This window comes from Schistocerca serialis, chromosome 3 (genome assembly GCF_023864345.2).
Source record: "Schistocerca serialis cubense isolate TAMUIC-IGC-003099 chromosome 3, iqSchSeri2.2, whole genome shotgun sequence".
Taxonomy (NCBI): domain Eukaryota; kingdom Metazoa; phylum Arthropoda; class Insecta; order Orthoptera; family Acrididae; genus Schistocerca; species Schistocerca serialis.
Genome location: NC_064640.1, coordinates 934223994 through 934244655, shown reverse-complemented (window position 1 = coordinate 934244655; position 20662 = coordinate 934223994). Strand labels below are relative to the sequence as shown.

Sequence of the window (20662 nt, the reverse complement as noted above, 5' to 3'; positions counted from 1 at the left end):
ACTTGATGGCTCAATACAAAAGTTTTATCTCAAGCACAGATAGTGTTGAGGATCAGTGGACAAAGTTCACAACCAATGTACAATATGCATTAGATGAGTATGTGCCAAGCAAGATTGTAAGAGATGGAAAAGAGCCACCGTGGTGCAACAATCGAGTTAGAAAACTGCTACAGAAGCAAAGGGAACTTCACAGCAAACATAAACATGGCTCTGAGCACTATGGGACTTAACATCTATGGTCATCAGTCCAAACATAAACGTAGCCAAAGCCTTGCAGACAAGCAAAAATTACACAAAGCGAAATGTAGTGTGAGGAGGGCTATGCGAGAGGCGTTCAACAAGTTCCATGTACTGACTTGGCAGAAAATCGTAAGAAATTTTGGTCTTATGTCAAAGCGATAGGTGGATCAAAACAAAATGTCCAGACACCCTGTGACCAAAATGGTACTGAAACAGAGGATGACAGACTAAAAGGCCGAAATACTAAATGTCTTTTTCCAAAGCTGTTTCACAATGGAAGACTGCACTGTAGTTCCTTCTCTAGATTGTCGAACAGATGACAAAATGGTTCATATCAAAATAGATGACAGAGGGATAGAAAAACAATTAAAATTGCTCAAAAGAGGAAAGGCCGCTGGACCTGATAGGATACCAGTTCGATTTTACACAGAGTAAGCGAAGGAACTTGCACCCTTCTTGCAGCAGTGTACCGTAGGTCTCTAGAAGAGCGTAGCGTTCCAAAAGATTGGAAAAGGGCACAGGTCATCCCCGTTTTCAAGAAGGGACGACAAACAGATTTGCAGAACCATAGACCTTTATCTCTAACGTCGATCAGTAGTAGAATTTTGGAACACATATTGTGTTCAAGTATAATGACTTTTCTGGAGACTAGAAATCTACTCTGTAGGAATCAGCATGGGTTTCAAAAAAGACGATCATGTGAAACCCAGCTCGTGCTATTTGTCCACGAGACTCAGAGGACCATAGACATGGGTTCCCAGTTAGATGCCATGTTTCTTGACTTCCGTAAGGTGTTTGATACAGTTCCCCACAGTCATTTAATGAACAAAGTAAGAGCATATGGACTATCAGACCAATTGTGTGATTGGATTGAAGAGTTCCTAGATAACAGAACGCAGCATGTCATTCTCAATGGAGAGAAGTCTTCCGAAGTGAGCGTGATTTCAGGTATGCTGCAGGGGAGTGTCATAGGACTGTTGCTATTCAAAATATATATAAATGACCTTGTGGATAAAATCGAAAGCTCACTGAGGCTTTTTGCAGATGATGCTGTAGTATATTGAGAGGTTGTAACAATGGAAAATTGTACTGAAATGCAGAAGGATCTGCAACGAATTGATGTATGGTGCATGGAATGGCAATTGAATCTCAATGTAGACAGGTGTAATGTGCTGCAAATACATAGGAAAAAGATCCTGTATCATTTAGCTACAATATTGCAGGTCAGCAACTGGAAGCAGTTAATTCCATAAATTATCTGGGAGTAGACATTAGGAGTGATTTAAAATGGAATGACCTTATAAAATTAATCGTCGGTAAAGTAGATGCCAGACTGAGATTCATTGGAAGAATCCTAAGGAAATGCAGTCTGAAAACAAAGGAAGTAGGTTACAGTACACTTGTTCGCCCACTGCTTGAATACTGCTCACCAGTGTGGGATCCGTACCAGATAGGGTTGATAGAAGAGATAGAGAAGGTCCAACGGAGAGCAGTGCACTTTGTTATAGGATCATTTAATATTCGCGAAAGCATTACAGAGGTGATAGATAAACTCCAGTGGAAGACTCTGCAAGAGAGACGATCAGTAGCTTGGTATGGGCTTTTGTTGAAGTTTCTAGTTCACCGAGGAGTCAAGCAGTATATTGGTCCCTCCTACGTATATCTCACAAAAAGACCATGAGTATAAAATCAGAGAGATTAGAGCCCGTACAGAGGCATACTGACAGTCTTTCTTTCCATGAACAATACGAGACTGGAATAGAAGGGAGAACCGATAGAGGTACTCAAGGTACCCTCTGCCACACACCGTCAGGTGGCTTGCGGAGTATGGATGTAGATGTAGATGTAGATTGTCTAAGTGAGATGCTAACAACTGTTTATCTGCTGTTTATCGGCAGAAACACACTCCTAGCCCCCTTGATTGATTTATTAATTTTCATAACCATAGTCACTATGATGACAACATGATCATTAATTCCTGTCTCAGTACTGGTGCTATCCATAAAATCTGGCCTGTTTGTAGCAATAAGGTTAAAGGTATTTCCATTGTGTGTCGGCTGCCAAACTAGCTGCTAAAGACAGTTTTCAGAAAACATGTTCAAAAGTACTTCACAAGACTGTCTATTTGTACCCCCTGCAATGAATCCATATGTGTCCCAGTATAGACTCCGTAGGTTAAAATCACGGCCAACTAGTATCGCATGATTTGCGTATTTATATACAACTGACCATAGACTTTCTCTGAATGTTGCCGATGATGCTGTGGTATATGGGAAATTGTCATCATTGAGTGACTGTAGGAGAATACAAGACGACTTAGACAAGATTTCTAGTTGGTTTGATGAATGGCAGCTAACTGTGAATGTGGAAAAATATAAGTTAATACAGTTGAGTAGGAAAAACAATCAATAGTGTTCAAAAGCAGCATTGGTAGTGTGCTGCTTGACACACTCACATTGATTAAACATGTAGGTGTAAATGTTGAAAAGCAACATGAAATGGAATGAGCATGTAAGGATTGTAGTAACGAAGGTGAATGGTAGACTTAAGGTGTGTTGTGTGAATTTTAGAGAAGTGTGGTTCATCTGTGAAAGAGTCAACGTATAGAAGACTAGTTCTCAAGTTGTTGGAATCCCCACCTGATTGAAATGAAGGATGACATTGAAGCAGTTGAGAAATGTGCTGCTAGATGTGTTACAGGTAGGTTCGATCATCATGCGAGTGTTACAGAGATTCTTCATGGACTCAAATGGAAATCCCTGGAGGGAAGGTAAAGCATTCTATTTTTGGAACACTATTGAGAAAATTTAGAGAACTGGCATTTGAAACTGGCTGCAGAATGATTCTATTGCCACTAATGTACATTTTGGGTAAGGACCATGAAGATAAGATAGAGAGAAATTAGGGCTCATACAGAGGCATATAGATAGTCATTTTTCCCTCACTTTATTTGTGAGTGGAACATGAAAGGAAATGACTAGTAGTGGTATGAGGTACCCTATGCCATGTCTGTACAGTGGCATGTGCATTATGTATGTAAATGTGGATGTAGATCTGCATGATGAATATACTGTGGAGACCCCCATCTTCCAAGATGACAAGAGCCATGGTCATAGAACTGCACACAATTATTCTTGTTTTGACAAATGCTCAAGCACCCTATTGCACCTCAACAGGCCTACTAAATCATTCCTTCTTAATTCCACAAAAAAATTTCTAGGACTATTTGGAAGAGCGGGTGAAGTGCAGAAATCAATATTCTTGCATTTTTTGTAGTTCTATGGGCTTCATTATCAGCTTCAGCTGGTTATGGCTCACCTGAAGTAACTTATTGACTCTCTTCCTTGCCGAATTGAGGCCATTGTGAAGGCTGGAGGCAGTGTTAGCATGGTATTACTGTGCTGCTTCTTAGGGGTGCCTGATTTTTTATCCAATGTACGTGTCTCCATAGAATCTGAAACTGAGTCTCAAATATGACCTAGTAAATTCCAGTATTCCGTTAGTTAATAAGTCCCAAAATGTTTCAGAAATTACAAATCTTAAATGATAAATAATTACTCAAGGTGGGAATCGAACTGATGACCTGCAGGTTGGCAAACAGTGACCATAACTGTTACACCACAGTGAGTGTGTACATAGCACAGTGATATCATTAAGTACATTCAGAATGTGTTTTTCATCAGTTCCTTTGTGGCCATTCCATAAATATTATAAGAAAGCAAATTTTTCTCAGTACACAGTGCACATAATTATTTTTCTATTGTCATTCCTGGAGACCAGATTAGTAAATTAACTTATTTCATTGTTTCCACAGTGTTATAAAAATCCATGTTATGTTCATTCCTTGATTTAGGATTGACAGTTTATTTGTTTTTCACCAAACCACTAATGTAGTTACTCTTAACTTATTTTCTTGTTGCCAAATCTTTATCCCTTTCACCTTCTCTTTTTCTCATTCTTCCCACTCGTCTCTTGTATTTCATTATTCATATTTTCCCCTTCTACCCATTGATTGTGCTTTGTCATCTGAGACAATGATTTCTCTTTTCCCTGTCATCTCAGTGTCCTAGTTTTCAGTTGTCTTCCATACTAGTAATATTTTCTTAACTTTATATAAATCCTACTGCAGTTCATTGTTTGATTTCTGTCCTTGATTGCTTGCTTGCTTGCTCCATATACTCCTCTAGAGCCTGAGCAATGTGATTTTTTTTAAAATCCTGTATTCTGCAGCATTAAAAAGTTCCCATTCATTTAGGTTCATTTTGTAGGAACTATGTTGTAACACACATACAATTCCAGAACTCAAAAACACTGCAGGTGTGCAGCATTATACTAAGAATAATGAAGTGCTAAGCATTGACAGAAAATACAGTTTTGAATAAGGTTCTGTCATGAAGTAGAAGAAACACTGACAATGGACAGGGAAATAGAAAGAACAATAAGTTGTTTAGCTTTTGACCTGTTCTGAAAGCTAATCAGTTTATAATCTATCCTACATGCCTGTCAACTGCTCTGTGCCTCTTCAGTTATGCACAAAAGTTTAATTATTCATTCATCCATTCATCCATCAATCCATCATGTTGTGTGGCTGTCATCATAAGGGAATACCTTCAAGGATATAGAATGAATCAAGGGGTACATTACCAAAGTGATGCAGCTGTAAGGAACTGCAGTAACAATTAACTGTCATTAAGCTGCTATACACTTATTTGTTCTTACTCAAGCTAAATTTACAATATAGATTTTATCAGAAGTGCTGCTAATTTGGAAGAGAGATGCTGATACTTTGGAAGGAAGTGGTTGCTTCCTCAAGTTACAGTGAAGAGCTGTTATTTATCTCATACAGCTGCTAGTGTAATACCTACAAGACCACATTGATATTTATCATGATCTGTTATTTATGATCAATAACATCAGATGCCTTTTTATTATGAACAGCACTATTTGTCATTCACATAGTAAGAATCGTTAATCCTTAAATCTAGAGCTTCAGATGATTTTCAAGAGGGGCTAAAAAGGTAATTTTCTTCTAAGTTGATAGAGATTAGCAATTTCTTGCTTTATATCAGATGAGGATTTTTTATAAACTTTTTCACCAAAATACAGAACCCAACTGTGAACCATGTAAAAGGAGGTGAAGTCTACACAGAAATTATTTTTAAACCCCATATTGTGGTTGCATAACACACTGTTCGAGTTGGGCTGACTTACATTATTAACAACAAATACCATTAAGGAGTAAATGCATTGGAAAGTGAGGGAAAATTCCAAGATCTTGAGGGAGAGCACTGCAAAATGTGTGCACCACTGGCAATAAAAATTGCAACACCTCGAAGACAGTTATGACCATCAATTTAGTATTAAGTGTGCTACATGCTCAAATAGATAAACAATTAGCATTTCAGTGCAGCCACACAAAGTAGGCATGAGCAATGCCACCTACATTCCATATGTAAGGATAACTTAGATAACAGTTTCTCATTCAGAGATCATGTTTGAGTGTTGGTAATTTGTGAGGAGACAGTTTTATGCCTCACCCTAGAAGGAGAAATGTCTACCAGCAGATGTCAGAATTCAACAGTGGCGGGGCTGTGGCCTGCTGAGACTACGGTTTATTATTCCGTGATACTGCTGCTCACATTGTGCAGGATCATAAGACTGTCACGAGAATATGGAATCTGTGGTTTCAGGAAGGTCATACTTAATCCCCTGCAGAACATCAGCAGTCTCATCTTATTAGCACCAGAGGAGACAGACGTACTGTTCACTTGGCCGTTGAAAACAGTGGAGCCACATTACCTACCTTATTTCTGGAAATGGGCATGTTTGCCACAAGACGAATATCCACACGAACAGTGGGAAGTGCTCTGGAGCATTATGGACTGTCACCATGGTTACCAGTGTTGCAGTATCCCATGACACTGCAGCAGAGAGAAGCAGGTCAACTGCGGTGCACCCTAAAACAACACTGGGCGTAGGACTGGTATTGTGTTACCTTTCTGGACAAGTCTGTCATACACATACAGCATCACAAAGTTTCTATCCATGTATGGAGAATCCAAGAAGAACAAACACTGTGAGATTTGATTCTTTGTTATCATACAGGCACAGCAACCATTGAAAACTTCTGGTCATGGGTTGCCAAGAGAACAGCATGCCACCACTTGCCCGCCACTCTGACTCGTGAACTCTGGCGTAGATGAGAAATGGCACGGAATGATGGTCCTGTGTCTGTCATCCAAAACCAGACACAATGACCAGCTGGCAGCTCTGTGTACTACATGTTGCACCCTGTATACCTCCAAATCCCTAACAAGTATAATCATGTATTCTTCCTTATATACTGGATACACAACATAAGTAAAATGTCATTATTTTATGTACTTCCAGGTGTTGCATTTCTAATGTCCAGCAGTATTATTATTGTTAACCCTTACTGAATGAATACTTTCCTTACGTAAGCTGACTCACCATAGAAAATAATTTTGTAAGCCAACAGGGCATGAAAATTTGCAAAATGAATGAGCTGCATTGGAAACTTTTGATTACTTCATTTACGTGTTAACTTCATTTTATTTTTCTTTGTTGTTGGAACTCCCAAATTTAACAATACTTCTTCATTTGTTCATTGAGTGTATCACCATTAATGTTTATTGCTGGTACCAGCAAGTAATTTCGGTTTGTTCAAAACTGAAAAGTCTGAGTCTTTTTGAGATTGAAATTTAAACTGTTTCTTGTGAATCAGTTGTATATATGTTCAAATATTGCCTGGGCCGTGTGTGATACAGTTTGCACTACACCCTCAATTAGTATGAGAAAATGAGAAAATAAAAATTACCTTTCCTTAACCTATCTTGTAAGATAAGTTGTAAGGTCAATATTGCCTCATGTGTTCCTGCATTTAACATTAACCAAATTTGCCATTTGCTTGATAGAACATGATAATAATATTAAAGAGGAAAAATGCTTCCTAATCTCCTGCAGAATGTTAGGGAGTTTTTTCCTTTTTAATATTCCAGCATTTATATATTTATATGGAATGTAAACTGATCTTCCCCTTGGTTGGTTTCTACCAATTCTTCTGTAACTACTTTGTGTAAATGTTTTGCAACTGTCACTTGTTAAGTGTCAGAAACAGTGGTCATGTGTATGTGAGTTGTACTTGTGTGTGTGTGTCACTTGCTAACTGTCAGAGACAGTGGTCATGTGTATGTGAGCTGTGCTTGAGTGTGTGTGTGTGTGTGTGTGTGTGTGTGTGTGTGTGTGTGTGTGTGTGTGTAATTTTTGTCTACTTCAGAAGAATGCCTTTTGGCTAACAGCTCACATGTTTAGCAGTATTTTTGTCATGCCTGTCTCCAACTCATCTCCTCTATATGGTGAGTAGCAATCTATCCTTTTCATAAAATTCTATTTATTAAACTGATAGTGTGGGAATATTCACACCTGTCAGCACCTGCTTTCTTTGGAACTGGAATTATTACACCGTTCTTGAAGTAAGACAGTATTTTGCCTGCCTCATATCTTGCAAATTAGGTGAAATAGTTCTGTCATGGTTGGCTCTTCCAAGGATTTCAACAATTCTGATGGAATGTCATCTACTGCAGGGCCTTGCTTTGACCTAGATCTTTCAGTGCTCTGCCAATTTATTTCCACAGATCATATCTCCCAACTCATCTTCATCTACTTTCTCTTCCCTTTCTATAATGATGTCTTCAAGCTAATTTCCCTTGTAGAGCCCCTCTATATATTCCTTAACACTTTTCTGCTTTGCTTAGCAGTGTCTTGCCATCTGAGCTCTTGATATTCTTACAGTTGCTTCTCTTTTCTCCAGAATCTCTTTAATCTTTCTGTAGGGGCTATCTACCTTTCCTCCTTATACATGGTTCTACAGCCTTGTATTTGCTCTCTAGCCATTCCTGTTTAGCCATTTTTCACTTTCTATCAGTCTCATTTTTTATACTTCTGTAGTCCATTTCAACAGCTTTATTTACCCTATTTTTATATTCTCTGCTTTCATCAATTAAATTCATTAATGATCCTGTGCTGCCTTCACTATGTCATCTCTCAAAACTGTTCATTTGTCTTCTACTGTATTCCTTTCTCTCATTACACTCAAACATTATGTAATGCTCACTCTAAAACTCTCAATAATCTCTGGTTCTTTCAGCTTATCCATCTCCCGTCTCCTTAATTTCCTTAATTAACCAATAAATTATGGTCAGAGTTTACATCTGCCCTTGGGAATGTCTTACTCTTGAAAATTTTGTTTCAATATCTCTGCCTTACCACTATCATACCACTATATAAGAAGTCTCAAAGCTTCCTGTGTCTCCAAGCATCTTCAAAGAGTACAACCTTCTCACATGGTTCTTAAACCAGGCGTTAGTGAGATTAAATTATCTTTGTGCAAAATTCTACCACCCAAAATCCTTTTTCATTCTTTTCATCACAATCTGTATTTTTCTGTTATTTTTCCATCACTTCCTTCTCCTACTGTTGAATTCCAGTCCACCATCACAGTTATATATTCCTCTCCTTTAACCATCTAAATAATTTCTTTTATCTCTTCATACATTCTTTCAATTTCTTCATCATTTGTGGAGCTTGTTGGCATATAAACTTGAACTGCTGGGTGGGTGTTGGCATCATGTCCATTTTGGCTATGATAATTCATTCATTTGTTCATAGTAACTTACCTGCATTCCTATTTTGTTATTTATTATTAGACCTATTTCTACATTAATCCTATTTGAGTCTGTATTTACAACCCTGTACTGACCTGACCAGAAGTCCTGTTTTTCCTGCCTCTACACTTCACCAATCCCACTATATCCAACTTCAATCTATCCATTTCTCTTTTTAAATCTCTGACCTCCCTACCCGATTAAGTGATCTAACATTCTATGCTCCAACCTATAGAATGACAGTTTTGCTTTTCCTGAAGATGAAACCCTCCTGAGTAATCCTCGCCCAGAGATCTGAATGGGGCACTATTTTACCTCCAGAATATTTTACTAAGGAGGATGCCATAATCATTTAACCTTAAGAAAAGTTGCATGCCTGGTGGAAAAATAATGGCTGTAGTGTCCCCTTGCTTTCAGTCATTCACAGTACCAGCAGCACAAGTCCACATTAGCTAACATTGCGAGGCCAGATCAGTCACTCATCCAGACTGTTGCCCCTGCATCTACTGAAAAGGCTGCTGCCACTCTTCAGGAACCACATGTTTTTCCTGGCGTCTCCACAAATAGGGTGCACCTATGATTCAGGTGTTTGTATTGTTGAGGAACTCATACCACACAACCTTGGCAAGGTCCATGGCTCATGAGGGGAAGTGCAGATGTAACATGGCAAATTCATGTCAGTTCTATGAAATGCACAAATAACATGCAATTGACATAAATGTGCTCAGAAATATACTGATAAACATCCTTAAATATAATTGTAAATATTGCACACAGATGTCATTCATGACTTTCCCTGTTTCTGCAGTGCAAAGTTTTGTGCATAAATAACATATATGTGAATACCCTAACTTTCTTATGCATGTAATTATACATGTTCAAGCAGAAAATGTTAAAAAACTTATCACAAGGAAAAATGTAACCTAGGTATCAATGACTGTGCAAGAGCCAACCACTGTGTAATTAACTTACCCTAGTTATATATTTTTTAAAAAAGTTTCTTCATTAATTTTTGTATTTACATTTATAATTAACTGCCCATTCTCTATCACAGTTGATCAATTTTGATGAAATGTGTCTCAGCATAAGGACAGATTTCAGAGTCAAATAACAAGTGTGCACTAATACGTGAAGGGTAATACACTTGTGAAGGTAATACACTGATGTAAAAAAAGTGTAGTGCAAGATAAGCCATTGCAAATATGAAATGCTGGTACACTAATGACAGGTGTAACTGCCAGAATATTGAATGCTAGTGTGCAAATGTGCATGCATTGTGTTGTACAGGTGTTGGATGTCAGTTTGTGGGATAGAGTTTCATACCTGTTGCACTTGATCAGTCAATACAGAGATGGTTAATGCTGTTTGTGGATAACACTGGAGTCGTCATCTGATGATGTTCCATATGTTCTGTTATCGTGTTGGAAAACAACCGCTGGAATGCTCTTCATGAATGGCTGCTCAACAAGTTGAATTACCAGATTGACATACAAATTTGCAGTCAGGGGATAACCACAAAAGTGCTCCTGCTGTCATACGAAATTTCACCCCAGACAATAATTCTAGGTGTAGGCCCAGTGTGTGTAGCACGTATACAGGTTGGTTGGAGGCCTTCAATTGGCCTCCTCCTAACCAACACACAGCCATCACTGGCACTGAGGCAGAACCAGTTTTCATCATAAAACACAACAGACCTCCATCCTGCCCTTCAACGAGCACTCGCTTTATACCACTGAAGTCACAAATGGCAGTGGTTGGTGGAATGCCTGCTACAAGGTATCTAGCTCAGAGCTGTCCTTGAAGTAACTGATTTGTAACAGTTTACTGTATCACTGTGATGCCAACTGTTGCTCAGATTGGTGCTGCAGATGCAGTATGAGGCACCAGAGCCATATGACAAACATGATGATCTTCTCTCTCAGTAGTGACATGAGGCCATCTAGAGCCCAGTCATATTGCGACTGTACATTCTCATGACCACCACTGCCAGCAATCATGTACAGTGGCTACATTTCTGCCCAGTCTTTCCACAGTTCCACAGTGGGGATATCCACATTCTTATAGCCATATTACATGACCTCCTTCAAACTCAGTGGGGTGTTTATAATGTCATCTTTGCTGCTTTAAAGGCATTTTTGACTGACATCAACTCACCATGTACAATCTCAAAGGTAACTAATGCTCATGACTGTTACAGTGTGTATTTGAAGAAAACTTGATTTGTATCCTAATAGTGACACTACTAGCAGTAGTCTAATGTGAATGGCGTAAAATTGGAATAGACATCATATTTCAGATGCAGAAACACATTTACCAACTTTTGTTTATGTCGCACAATTCCTCTTTGGTGTTGTGATTTTTTTTTCCATTAGTGTATATAACATGAAACACACATGATAGTTGTAATTAGTATTACAACACAAAATTCATAATTTACAACATTAAATAATAATAATAATAATAATAATAATAAGTAATTGACAACAGAAATATTTTCTGAAGGACAGTTCTAAAAGTAAAACAGCAAGTGTAAATGGATGAAAGCTTCTCAGTGACTAAGCCATGTCAAATCAAATGGGTTTCCTGAGCTTCCTTTCTCAATAGTCATCATTGTCTGTCATGAAACTTACTGCCACAATTATGACTGCATCTGCCAGAAGAAGGTGTGAATGTTCTGATACAGGATCAGTGGTGTTGTGGACACCTTTCCCCTTCTGCCCCTGTGTCACCAATTCCAAATCCATTGCAATAGTTTTCATGCAGTCTAACTTTCCTAACTGTGAAACATGTGTGATCACTATCAATGTATATGATATATAGCAAAAATAAAGAAAGAAAAGAAATAGGAATAAACACAGAATGTAGAGAAAAAAGTTCAATCCCATTTTAAGAGTAGCAATTTTTTAAATATGAAACTACTTTTCAGAATCTTTAAAATAAATGATTCCTATGATATGAATAGTTTTGTGCCCTTTTAAGAATTATAATATAAATGGCCACACTATGCAGTGAATATAATTATGTTGTGTATGCTTTCAGGCTACATGTTGCTGCAACTCCTTGCCCTGCAGACAATGGCGACAGTAGTGGCACTAGCAGTTCGTGTGTGGTCTGTAAGTTCCCTGTTGGTGGGCCTTGTTGGCCTTGTACTATCTCTGGCCTCAGGGTTACTTCTCCACCCTGCAGATATGGGAGAATGGTGTCGATGGGTAGCTGCAGTGTCGCCTGCTCATCTCTTGTTGCCACCACTGTTGCACCGTCAGTACCAACCTCAAGTACTAGCAGCTGCAACTGCCACCTGTCATAACCGCCCAGTAAGGAGTTGTGATTTTCTTTTTAGCATTCGGCAGATTCATTTTGGTTCTTGAATTATCAAACCACTGAATCACTAATTCATACTTTCAGTTTGTTTTCCAGTGTCTCATATAATATAAGATTGAGTTTTATTTGATGTTGCATAGGCATGAACAAGAAAATTCAGTGTTGTCATGTTGATGTATGGCTGCTGGTGATCTGTGCAATTTCTGTACCTGTATTTATTAAAGTTATTGCCAAAGCAACTATAATTAGAATGTTTTGGTATAGATGACATACTTATCTCAAAGTGCAGGCAAAATTCATATGAGTTACAGTGAAGAAGCCACACTGAATGTGGCATGTCTTGTTTAAAACTATTGAAACAGATGGTAGAATGAGTACAAATGTAATACAATAAATGCAGACAAGGTTAAAGATAGCTGAATGCTTCAGGCAAGATGAATCTTTACACAACTTTTTCTTAGTTTTACTCATTACATTTTGGAGCATAGTTGGGAAGGATTCACATATAAATTAATGTTATTATTACTACTTTGGTTACAATTATGGCTGCAAGCAGGTCAGTTTTCATCATCCTTGAATCCAGAAAACTGTATTTTTAATAACTATTAGCTGTATGTGTATTCACTGAGTGCTTTTGTCCCATGATGTGGGAATTACCTTTAATCTTTTGTTATCTTTACTCAACGAGTTTGTCTCTTTATATTGTTATACAATTCACCATTGAAACACTTCCATTATTTTACACACAGATTAGTTAGTTTGTTTTTAAGTCTTTGCACTGATGTTGTTAGAAAAGGTTTATGCACCTTTCATCCTGGATTTTGACAGCAAAATTCCTTTGCATAATTCAAATGAGTGGAAATATTACTAAATATTCATTTATGATAATGGAGGCGAATAGCAAAAACATAATGTTTAATCTGTAGGGATCTGAAAAATTTGCATTTGCAATAAATGCAAATATAGATGCAAATTCTGCCTCAAAATGCGAAAATGCAAAATTACCCAGTAAATGCTATTTCATTGTGATTTGTATCCAGATGAACTGTTTTTTCAGAGGTAGTTTGAAATAGCTTTACTATTTCAAAAATATAACCAATTTCAGTTACTGGTACTGCACATCATCTGGCAACACCCAATTTGAAAAGATAATGTGCATAAGAACATGTTTACAAAATAAAAATTGCACGAACACAATGACGTATTGGTGTGCTCAATGCTCTGGTGACACATCAGTTGTGGCTGGTTGAATGGTCTCTGTAAGATAGACACTATGTAATGAAACACAGGACTCAGCCGTGAGACCTAACATCTTCAAACAAAGAACTGTGAACATTTGTCTGCTAGCTAAAGTTCATTAGTTGATATAATATGGACACTTTGGGCACTTTCATGTTGCAGTGTTTGGTGGTAGCTGTTTTGAACTGTAGTTGCATCAAATAATGGTAGAAGTTGGGTATGAACTATCTTGTTTACGACACTGACAATCTCAGCAAGCAATTTCACAGTAGCAATTACTGAATGCTTTGTATTCTGCATTGCTCATTGCTTTCATTTCTTATTTTAAATGAGTGAAAAGGCTAATCCTGCTCCATCACAAAGTTAATGATGACCATCACAACACCAGAAGTAATTGGTGATTGGTATGACCGTTTTTCAGTTCTGCTTTCACAGAAAAACAGAATGTGCAGGTGGGCTGGCTGTCTTGCAAGAGAGGGGCAGGGCTTGTTTCCCCTCACCATTCCTCTTCCTTATGGCAGTCTTAATTCCAGTTGGTTTATGCTTGTGCTTGATTGCCAGTTTATAGTGTCCGCACTCAGGACAAAGAGACTGGAAAATGAAATTTGCCAGCATATTTTGAACAGGCTGAAAGTCTTTGACTGATATGTGAATAGAGTTGTCTTTGGTAATACTTCTACACTAAGCACCTTGTTGGTTCTATCTGTAGCATTACCAAGCACGAGCTGTATGGCTATGAATGCCCGTGAAAGGTCAGAATCAGTATTCACTGATTCTGTAGTTATTGAATTGAGTGGAAAAGAAAAACAATGTGAAACACCTGAAATCAGAGAAGCATCTTTTCTGTCACAGCTAAACTAAAAAGTTATTTTAGAATTAATGTTAGCTAATTTTATGTCAGGAATTCTATTTTAAATGTGATTGTGGTGCATTGCTCGAGGATAGTGTAAACTACAATTTCTGTTTCACATTATTTCACCCTTTTTGTCTTCTTAAATACATGTATTAAATTTGAAGTTTTACTGCTCTTATATTATTTTGGGAACTATCACTGACACATGAAGCTTTGTGTTGTGTACATAGTTCCGCGTAGTCAGCGCGTACACATCTTTCCCACTAGAGCGCGCACCGCTAAGCACAACAGTGCAGGTGCGAGCTGGTCCGTCTCCGCACTACGAGATGGCGCTGCCTTAGAGACGCACCAAATTCTGCTTCCGCTGATCCGCGTATTAATATGTAACGCAGCCAATGAGATTGCTGCTAACGTAGAACCTTTTCTCCTCGCGGATCACAATCGTGCAGTGATACCTGAACGCGTGAGGTATTATAACGAGTGTACAGACCTCCGATTAGTCAGTCTGCATTTGTCTGCACCAGTCTGTACCAGTCTGCATTAGTCTGTACCAGTCTATAGTCTATAGTCAAGTTTCAGTCTGCGCCTAATAAGATTACCATATTCCTGTGCATAGCCATGAAGATAAATGTATAGACACTTTTGTCAAGTATCAGAGATATGTGAGAATAAGATTAATGTACCAAGACCAAAGGAACTTCAGATTGTCAATTGTAAATAGCATCCAGAATCAAGTTATGTAATGTTTATGCTTGTTATTATTTTAATTAATGTGTGTGAAAATTAATCAAGTTCTGTTTAAAGTTGGTCACCATCAATCTGTTACTCTAAGCGTGCAAGTGCCATTTCTATCGTCTGACCTAACGGTAGAAGATAAACACGCCACGATAAGACCACGAGACATATTGCTGACACTTGCCTACTTCGTTAGAGCGACAAGTCAAATAATCTGATGGTGTGTGTACCGAAGGTCTTACAGTACGCACACCACACTTTGCTTTGTTGTATTCCAATATTTATGTGCTATAAAAATTAGCGTAACTTTGCTTCCTGTATATTTTACTCATCCTTCCACAGTGAAACACAATTTTCCATTCATTGTGTAGTGTGTTTTGTAGTTGATAACATATTTACATTAAATCTTTTATTGTCATGTAAGTTATATTTGAACTCTGTATGACTGGACGTGTTCCACATCATTGCAATTCACTTTATACCTAGATCTACAGAATAGGAAATCAATAAATAAATTCACTGGTGAGAAAAAGCTGCCATATTTCAACAGAAAGAGTCATTTGATGGAAGCTTAAATAGAGCCAAAAGAAGAAATAAGCAAAGACCATTTCAGAACAAGCTCTTGAAGTTTTCACAAAAGCACGCATTCCAGTCAAAAAAGCACCCTAATCACCACTTGTTTTAACAGCCAGTTTCAAATCACTAAGGCTTTGTCTTCAGACACATAGCATGACAACCTGTTAATTTGTACATTTAATTATTTTTAAAAAAATCAAATCTCAATGAAAATAAATGTGAGTTTTGGCAAAACCAGATGCTAATTTTGCCAAAAATAAATCTACATTTTCAGGTCCTTAGTGATCAGTGTCATGTAGAACAGGTGATTGTTAAACATGACATACTGTAACAAATGAAATACACTCATAAAACCACCATCAAATGGGATGGAAATCATTACATGTGATACACATGTGCAGACAAACAAATTATCACAATTTCAGAAAAACTGGACGATTTATTCAAAAGAAAGAAGTTCACAAATTGATCAAGTCAGTAATGTGTTGGACCACCTCTCATCCTTACTCAAGCAGTTATTTAGCTCAGCATTGATTTACACAGTTGTTGGATGTCCTCTTGAGGATTATCATGGCAGATTCTGTCCAACTGGTGCATTAGATAGTCAAAATTGTGAGCTGGTTGAAGAGCCCTGCCCATAGTGCTCTGAATGTTCTCAATTGGTGGAGATCTGGTGACCTTGCTGTCCAAGGCAGGGTCTGAGAAGCACAGAGACAAGTGATAGAAACTCTTGCCGTATGCAAGCAGGCATTTTCGTGCTGAAATGGAAGCCCAGGATGGCTCGTCATGAAGGGCAACAAAATGGGACACAGACTATTGTTGACATACTGCTGTTCTGTAAGGGTACCCCATATGGCAACCAAAGGGTTCCAGCTATGAAAAGAAATGGCACTCCAGATCATCACTCCTGGTTATAGGGCCATATGGTGGGCGATAGTCAGGTTGGTATACCATCGCTGACTGGGTTATCTCCAAACAAAATCATCACAGGTCATCAGGGCTCAACTTAAAGTGGGGCTCATCACAGAGGACACTTCTATTCCAGCCAATGAGATTCCAGACTGACGACATTTCTGGAGATGCCGCGGACAGCAGTGGAATACCAACTTGACTGTCACCCACTAATCAGGGATGATGGTCTGAGGTGCCGTTACTTTCCACAGCAGGAACCCCATTGGTTGTCATCCACAGCACCCTTAAACCATATCGATAATATACTACACTCTGTTTTGTTGCTTTCCATGGTAAACCACCTGGGGCTTAAATTTCACGTAGATAATGCCTGCCCACACGTGGTGGGAGTTTCTACTGCTTGTAGCTTCATAAGCAAATAATACAGTTTTTGACCAGTGCTTTTAGGTCATTGGAAAATGCAGGAATAAAGTGTTGTGACTTGCGTGACGCCGTGACGGGCACAAAAATCCGCAAAATCGGAAGAGGCAAATTGCGGACCATTATCAGTAACAAGAGTAGAGGGAAGGCCTTCCAAAGAGAAAATGCGAGCTAGAGCATTTGTGGTTGCCGCGGTGGTAGGCGACATGCAACGGCCAGTGAAAGGAAAGTTAGAGTAGGCGTCAATAACAAGAAGCCAATAAGTACCTAGAAAAGGTCCCGTGAAGTCAGCATGAATACACTCCCAGGGCTTCTCAGGCGAAGGCCACGGTGACAAAGATGACTTCGGGGTGGCGGCCTATGACACACAAGGGCCGCAGGCAGTGACCATGTGTGCAATTTCAGAGTCGATGCCGGGCCAGTACACATGACGGCACGCCAAAGATTTCGTGCGAGAGACGCCCCAATGCCCTTGCTGAAGGAGGCGATAAGACCGAAGCACGCAAAGGCGCAGGTACCACAACACACGGCGAAGCATTGTCGGTGGAAAGGAGGATAACACCATCCCTAGCCGTGAGGCAGTAACGCAAAGCATAGTAGTGGATCAGAAGTCTTAGTAGATGGACGATCTGACCAACCCTTCTGAATACAGCGTAAAACCCGGGAGAGGGTAGGGTCAGAACCCATAGCAGCCGCCAGCCGGTCCCCGGTGATGGGGAAGCCGTCCACAACCCGCTGCTCGGCAACATCCTGGTGGAAACACAAAAGTTCGTTCCTATCGAATGCCAGATCAGGACCCATGGGAAGGCAAAACAGTGCATCAGAATTTGCATGTTGAGCTGTTGGCCAGAAATGAATTTCATAATTGAAACGAGACAAGTAAAGAGCCCAACGCTGGAGGTGATGTGCAGCCTTGTCGGGAAGTGACGTTGATGGATGAAACAAGGAAACAAGTGGCTTGTGATTCGTAACAAGATGAAATTTGGATACATAGAGAAAAACACCAAATTTATGAAGAGCATAAATAATGGCCAAAGCTTCTTTTTCAATTTGAGAATACTTTTGTTGGGCATCCGTGAGCGTTCTGGAGGCATAAGCGATGGGTTGTTCAGAACCGTCAGAAAAACAGTGCGCAGGGACTGCACCGACTCCATATTGAGAGGCGTCCGTGGCAAGAACAAGATGTTGGCCACGTCGATAGGTAGCCAGGCACGGGTCCTGTTTCAGCATAGTCTTCAATTTGTGGAAAGCCGCATCACATGATGCGGACCAGTGAAAAGGCACGTTTTTATGCAACAGCTGAGCCACCGAAGTAGCAGACGGTAAAAACCTGTGATAGTATGCAATTTTCCCCAAGAAGGCCTGCAGTTCCTTAAGAGGTGTAGGGCGAGGAAGGGCATCGATCGCAGCGACAGTTTGCTGAAGCGGACGAATACCATCCCGAGAGAGTTGAAACCCCAAGTATGTGATAGATGCCTGAAAAAATTTTGATTTCTGAAGATTACACTTAAGACCGGCAGTCTGTAAGACATAAAAAAAGAGTGCAGAGATTCTGAAGATGTTCTTCAGTGGTGGAGCCAGTGACAACAATGTCGTCCATGTAATTTATACACCCAGGGACAGTGAGCAATAATAGTTCCAAGAATTGCTGAAAGAGAGCAGGGGCGCTGGCAACCCCGAATGGCAATCGTTGGTATTGATAGAGGCCGAAAGGCGTGTTAAGGACCAGACACTTCCAGGTAGCAGTGTCGAGAGGAAGTTGATGATAAGCTTCTGACAGGTCAAGTTTAGAAAAATACTGGCCGGCAGCAAGTTTAGTGAACAATTCTTCAGGTTGAGGCATAGGGTAAGTGTCGATAAGGCATTGAGCACTTACAGTGGTCTTGAAATCGCCACAGAGACGAATAGCACCATTTGGCTCAGCAGCGACAACGACAGGAGAGGACCACTCACTGGAAGTGACAGAAAGCAAGACCCCTGAAGCAGTGAGACGATCCAGCTCCTGTTTGACCTGATCATGAAGGGCCACAGGAATGGGCCGAGCGTGAAAAAACTTTGGCCGAGCAGTGGGTTTGAGAGTGATATGAGCTTCAAAGTCATTTGCACGGCCTAACCCAGGAGAAAAAGGGATGAAAATATCGTCGACAAGAAATCCAATTGAGCATAAGGAATAGCATCAGAGACGATATTGACAGAGTCATCTATGGAGAACCCAAAAACGCGAAAGGCATCGAAACCAAAAAGATTCTCCGCGTTACTATGGTTGACCACAAATATGGGAACAGTGCGAATGACAGATTTGTAAGATACCTCAGCATCAAATTGTCGCAAGAGAGAAACCTGTTTATTGTAAGGCTGTAATTGCCTAGTGACAGGTGACAGGATTGGAGGACCCAACTGAAGATACGTCTAAGAATTGATTATAGTGTCAGCAGAACCAGTATCCACCTGCATGCGAACATCTCGACCAAGTATTTGGACAGTGAGGAATAACTTCCCTTAAAGGGAAGAAGTACAATTGACAGACAACACAGAATCAGAATCAGTGCCATGTTCATGAACATCGTGTATGTGGTTGGATTTGCAAACGGATGACACATGACCCTTTTTTTTTGCATTTGTGAGACACGGCCCAGCGTTGTGGACAATCCTGTCGTGAATGTTTCATAAAACACCGCGGACATGAAGGAAGTTGCCGTGGGTTTTGCTGCAGTTTCTTAGAGGTTTGTTTACGGTTAGGCCGAGGCTGCACTTGGGAGTGTACTGCGGCCACGTCAGCCAGCGCAGACACGCCACACGCTTTGTCAACAGCGCACAGAGGTTGTATTTCCCCGACGTCAACCCATGCCCCTATTTGCTCTCCAGCGGCGCGAGAAATTTCAAAAGACTGAATGATGGATAGGGCTTCATCTAGAGTCGGATTTGCCAACTGAAGGGCACGTTGCCTAACCTCTTTGTCGGGCGCCGACCGGATAATAGCATCCCGTACCATGGAATCGGCATAGGATTCTTTGTGAACTTCAGTAACAAATTGACACTTTCTACTGAGTGCCGAGGCTGCACTTGGGAGTGTACTGCGGCCACGTCAGCCAGCGCAGACACGCCACACGCTTTGTCAATAGCGCACAGAGGTTGTATTTCCCCGACGTCAACCCATGCCCCTATTTGTGCTCCAGCGGCGCGAGAAATTTCAAAAGACTGAATGATGGATAGGGCTTCATCTAGAGTCGGATTTGCCAACTGAAGGGCACGTTGCCTAACCTCTTTGTCGGGCGCCGACCGGATAATAGCATCCCGTACCATGGAATCGGCATAGGATTCTTTGTGAACTTCAGTAACAAATTGACACTTTCTACTGAGGCCGTGAAGTTCAGCAGCCCAAGCACGGTAGGATTGATTCGGTTGTTATTCACAATGATAAAAGGCAACACGAGAGACTACCACATGCATATGCTTTTGAAAATAAATGGACAGAAGTGAGCACATTTCAGCAAAGGACAAAGACGCAGGATCTTTCAAAGGAGCCAATTGCGACAACAACTGATACATTTGAGGTGAAATCCATGAAAGGAACAGAGACTTACGTGTTTGGTCGTCCGTGACATGAAATGCTGTCAAAGACGTTTTTCGTAATCAGACCAGTCTTCCGCCATCTCATCATAAGGAGGAAAAGGAGGTAGAG

The 20662-nt window shown here is 40.0% G+C and overlaps 1 protein-coding gene across 1 annotated transcript in view; it reads left to right on the top strand.

Annotated features, from left to right (window-relative positions):
* LOC126471210 (ATP-binding cassette sub-family G member 8) overlaps window positions 1-20662 on the top strand; it is a 329035-nt gene that overhangs the window by 293712 nt on the left and 14661 nt on the right. Inside the window, exon 15 of the mRNA XM_050099326.1 lies at window positions 11964-12238. Within this exon, the coding sequence (XP_049955283.1) occupies window positions 11964-12238 (275 nt within the window). The remainder of the gene's footprint in view (window positions 1-11963; window positions 12239-20662) is intronic.